Source organism: Crocuta crocuta, unplaced genomic scaffold (genome assembly GCF_008692635.1).
Source record: "Crocuta crocuta isolate KB4526 unplaced genomic scaffold, BGI_CrCroc_1.0 scaffold301, whole genome shotgun sequence".
Taxonomy (NCBI): domain Eukaryota; kingdom Metazoa; phylum Chordata; class Mammalia; order Carnivora; family Hyaenidae; genus Crocuta; species Crocuta crocuta.
In genome coordinates, this window is record NW_027527544.1 from 1,379,433 (window position 1) to 1,384,264 (window position 4,832).

General features: G+C 38.5%; 1 protein-coding gene across 2 annotated transcripts in view; it reads left to right on the top strand.

The window, feature by feature from the left end:
* SYTL5 (synaptotagmin like 5) overlaps positions 1 to 4,832 on the top strand; it is a 102,645-nt gene that overhangs the window by 96,359 nt on the left and 1,454 nt on the right. For both annotated transcript variants that reach the window (XM_077765253.1, XM_077765259.1), the window contains 3 exons: positions 292 to 400; positions 1,625 to 1,760; positions 4,762 to 4,828. In XM_077765253.1, coding sequence (XP_077621379.1) covers positions 292 to 400; positions 1,625 to 1,760; positions 4,762 to 4,828 — 312 coding nt within the window. The remainder of the gene's footprint in view (positions 1 to 291; positions 401 to 1,624; positions 1,761 to 4,761; positions 4,829 to 4,832) is intronic.

A 4,832-nucleotide genomic window follows, 5' to 3' on the forward strand; every position in this document is an offset into this window, starting at 1 on the left:
GTTGTACAATAAGACGTCAGTAGTCCCCGACTGACCACACGTGTGTCCTATATCTCCTCTCAAATTTCTTTTACTTTAATGTTAAAAGTTATAGAGAAATACCTTCATAGAGTTTTCCACTTTTTTATTGTACCTAAGGTATATCTTAAAGCAATAAGTTCTAACATAGTTGAATGGGAATGGGTTGTCATATTTAAGCCAGCAAGTAAATAGTGTACATTCGAACATGAGCTACAAAATAATAAACCAAGTGTTGTCACTTTTTCTTTTCGCCTGTTTTCCCTTGGCCAGGTGGAATTTGCTGCTGACATAGGCCTTCACTATAAAGGGGAGCTGACAGTTGTTTTATGTTACATTCCCCCAGAGGAGAACCTGGTGCTTCCTCTAGGACAAGTTCAAGGTAGAGTAAAAATCAGTGACTTTGATCAGGGGCATTCTGTGTCTAGAAGTGTGGGAAAAGGGATCAGGAATTGGTTGGACTATGTTCCTTTTCCATTACACAGATGAAAATGTAGAAGGTTAGGTGTCACTGTCTTTGAAGAGAGTTGGGAAGTATATCCAACATACGGGGAAGAGTACAAGATCGTTACAAGCAAAGGGCAAAACTCATACTTAGAAACCAGCCTAAATGGTGATATTTGTTTCCTGGAAGTCCCAGAGATCTAGAATCTTCCTCAGGATGGAGTGGGGAAGGAGCAGGGGGTACATACATTCTGCTGAGAGGGGAAGTGTAAAAAGCTACTGTATGGATTTATGATATTGCCAGTGACCCTGGGAGTCTTGAGGAGAAAGTTGAACACAAAGGAAAACTCCAGATGCAGTCAACTTTTAAATCCCTTTGCCCTTCTACCATTAACTCCTATAGGCAGCTTCCTCTACCCCTCCATTTGCTGTCACCCTCTTCATTGTGACCCTGTGCAAGTAATTTGCTGTCTCTCAGACTCTGTTTCTTCACTTCATAGGGATATTGCAAGGATTAAATAGGTTCATTCATGTAAAGTGCTTAAAGCAGCGCTAAGTAAAGGTAGTGGTGGTGGTGGTGGTGATCATTCATGTTGAGCACATTTCATCAGAATAAAAATGTGACATGGGAGAGTTTTCTCTCAAAACTGTAGTTGTGCCGGGGCTATATATAGCCTTCGGAGCTGGCTTTGCACAGTTCTCAATTTATAAGACTAAAATATCTAAGAAGGAAGTTATGGAATTTTCTCTTTTGGAGTCTGTACATTTGTGTGTGGTGTTCACTGTAGCTGTTTCTCACTGAGAGCAAGAATGTGGCTCAGGCAGCTCTTGGGGTCTTTTCCATTTCTCTTTCTATATGTGTGAAAAGATACTCCTTGTTGGGGAGTATTTAAAGTTTTAAATTTATTTGTTCATTTTTTTTCAACAAATGCAAATGGGAAACGTATCTAGAAGGACTCCTGTGGGGTAAAAAAAAACAAATAAATACATGGAAAAATACACAGTAGCATAAAGACTTGATTCAGTGAGCAAATGAAATAAATGTTTATGGATTTTCTTTGTGAACTTTACAAATAGAACCCATGATCTCTCTCTCTTCCTTCTTTTGCTTCCCTTCTCCCTCCCTCTCTCTGCATCTCTCTCATTTTGATGGCTGATGCAGGAAAGAAGAGCTTCAAAAGGGGAAAGAAGAAGGAGTCACCTGTAATCTCTGGAGGAATACTGGAAGTGTTCATCAAAGAGGCAAAGAATTTGACAGCAGTGAAGTCAGGAGGCACTTGTGATAGCTTTGTGAAGGGGTAATTTTGTTTTAACTCATTTTAGAAGATACGTAATGGTAGATGAGAGGGTCTGTGGTCCATGAGATGGTGGCGGCTGTGAGACTTCTGTGTTCATCTTATTCTAAATGTACAAGGAAAGAACTACCCTTAAATGCTGCCTTTAAATTTTTTTTAAGTTTATTTATTTTTGAGAGAGAGAGAGACAGAGAGACAGAGAGTGAGCAGCAGAAGGGCAGAGAGAGGGAGAGACAGAATCCCAAACAATCCCAAATGTTGAATCCCAGCACGGGGCTCAGTCTCACAAACTGTGAGATCATGACCTGAGCCAAGATCAAGAGTCAGACACTTAACTGACTGAGCCACCCGGGTGCCCCATAAATACTAGCTTTTAGATATGAAACAACACAAGTATAGAGGGGGCTGCTTATTCTAGCTTTCAGCTTGCTTCCAGCATATTTCAGGGTTTCCCATCATTCTCACCCTCAATACTGGCAGATTTTCCTGTAAGATTCATCTCTCAAAGGAGGAGAAAATATGACTTTCTACATGTAATATATTTTTATTGTGCTTTGTTATCATTTGGTACTGGCAATATACAAAAACAACAAAAATATTAGATCATTGGTGTTTTGCTCTCTTAGGGGAAATTGTAAAAAGTAGAGATTTCAGAGCATCCTCCTCAGAGAAATCAACTGGAGAGTGCTTTGGCAGAATCATATTTCTTTTTTTCCGATTTTTTTCTTGTGATTGAGGTCAGAATAGATGCATGGTATGATTTCAATCTTCGTAAGTTTATTGAGGCTTGTTTTGTTGCCTAACATGTGATATATTCTGGACAGTGTTCCGTGTGCACTTGAAAAGAGTCTGTATTCTGTTGTTTTGGAATGGAACGTTCTGTATATATAGCTATCATGTCCATCTGGTCTAATGTGTCATTCAAAGACACCTTTTCCTTATTGATTTTCTGCCATTGATTTAAGTGGGGTGTTAAACCTTACTACTATTATGTTACCATCAATTTCTGTCTTTATGTCCATTAATGTTTGTTTTATGTGTTTAGGTGCTCCAGTGTTGGGTGTTTAGATACTTACAAGTGTTATACCCTCTTGTTGGACTGATCCATATCTCATTATGTAATGCCCTTCTGTGTCTCTTTTTATAGCCTTTGTTTTAAATTCTATTTTGTCTGATATAAGTATCATTGCTCTCCTAGCTTTTTTTTTTGCTTCCATTTGCATGATAAAATTTTTTCATCCCTTCCATTCTATATGTGTCTTTAGGTCTGAGGTGAGTCTCTTATAGGCAGCATATAGGTCGATCTTGATTTTTAATCCATTCTGCCATCCTCTGTCTTTTGATTGGGGCATTTAGGCCATTTACATTTAAGATAATTTTTAATAGGTAGGAGCTTATTACCATTTTGTTCATTGTTTTCTGGTTGTTTTTGTAGTTCTTCTCCGTGCTTCTCTTCGTCTCTTGCTCTCTTTCTTTGCAATTGATGAGTTTCTGTAGTGTTATATTTGGCTTTCTTTCTCTTTATTTTTTGTGTATTTATTAGAGGTTTTAGGCATGAGGTTAAGCCTTCAAAGGCTTAATGTAATGTCAGTGACATTACTGTTCCTGTCATCAATCCTTCTTAGAAAAGTGTAATGTTCTNCTCTAATTTTGATAAAGCAAATAATAAAGAGAAGCAGATATCTGGGGCTTTCCTACCAGTGAGTGTGTGGGCCTGAGTCCCAGTCCATCTGTCCTCCATTCTTTCTCATAGTAGTTTTCAGCACAAAAGAAATGTTTTATTTGGATCTTGCCATTGCTTTTTTCCTCATCAGCCCCACCATCTGTTCAGGCCTCTTCTTGCTCACTCTCTGGTGGGATGAGGGGATGATGGCTCCTTACCTATGGCCTCATTGTCACTTTACAGGGGTGACTTAACCTCTCTTGAAATAGTTTTTACTTTATCATGTTGAACATTTGCAAAGCGGAGATCATAAAGGATAGCATCTTTGTTCGATAATGAAAACAGGCCAATAACTTTCTAGTAAATTATCTCCCTAGTTAAATATTGAGCTGATTTATAAGAGACCTTAGATTTTTTTGAGAAAGTAAAGTTTTTTTTCTCTTGCATGTAAACAAAGACAAAAGGTAAAGTATCGAGGGCAGGTAAGAAAGCATCATGATAATTAGTGACCCATATTTCTTCTGTCTTGCTGTGGTATTTACCTCATTGGCCCAGATAGCTGCTAGAGTTTCAGCTATCCCATCCAAATTCCAGCTGTAAGATAATTCCCAGAAATTTCATATAGAGACACCTTTTGTGTCCTATTGGCCAGAACTTAGTACACAGCTATACAGGCTGCAAGGGAAGCTAGGAATATTATCTTTATTCTGGGTAGTCTTGTGCCTAACTTAAAAAAAAGTCTGTTTTAAAGAAGAAGGAGAGAATGAATATTGGGAGATAAGGAGTCTCTTATTGGTACATGAAATGAAACCTCAAGTGTTACAAGGTATCTTATTTATTATAAGCACCTACTGTAGGAGAAATTTTCATTTCAAGATGAGGGACCAAAACAGGATTAGAAAGGAGAGTGCAGGCATTTTCCTATCATCCTACTTAAAATAAACAATAAACCAGTCCACTTAAATCTAGAGTGAAGCAGAAGAAAAAATCAAATACACACTCATGCACGCATGCACACGCACATACTAAGAATTATGGGGAATTGATATGTCATTTGCAACTATCTTTTCCCATTCCGTTGGTTGCCTATTAATTTTCTGGGTTGTTTCCTTGGCTGTGCAGAAGCTTTTAATCTTGATGAGGTCCCAATCATTTATTTTTGCTCTTGATTCCCTTGCTTTTGGGGATGTGTCAAGTAAGAAGTTGCTGCGGTGGAGGTCAAGGAGGCTGTTTCCTGCTTTCTCCTCTAGGGTGTTGATAGNGGGAATTGAAATAACTACTCAAAGATGCCATTTTCTGCCTACTGTCTCACCGATGGCCTGATTGCATTTTCTCTTACAGCTACCTGCTCCCTGATGATAGCAAAGCCACCAAGCACAAAACTCTGGTAATAAAAAAGAGTGTTAACCATA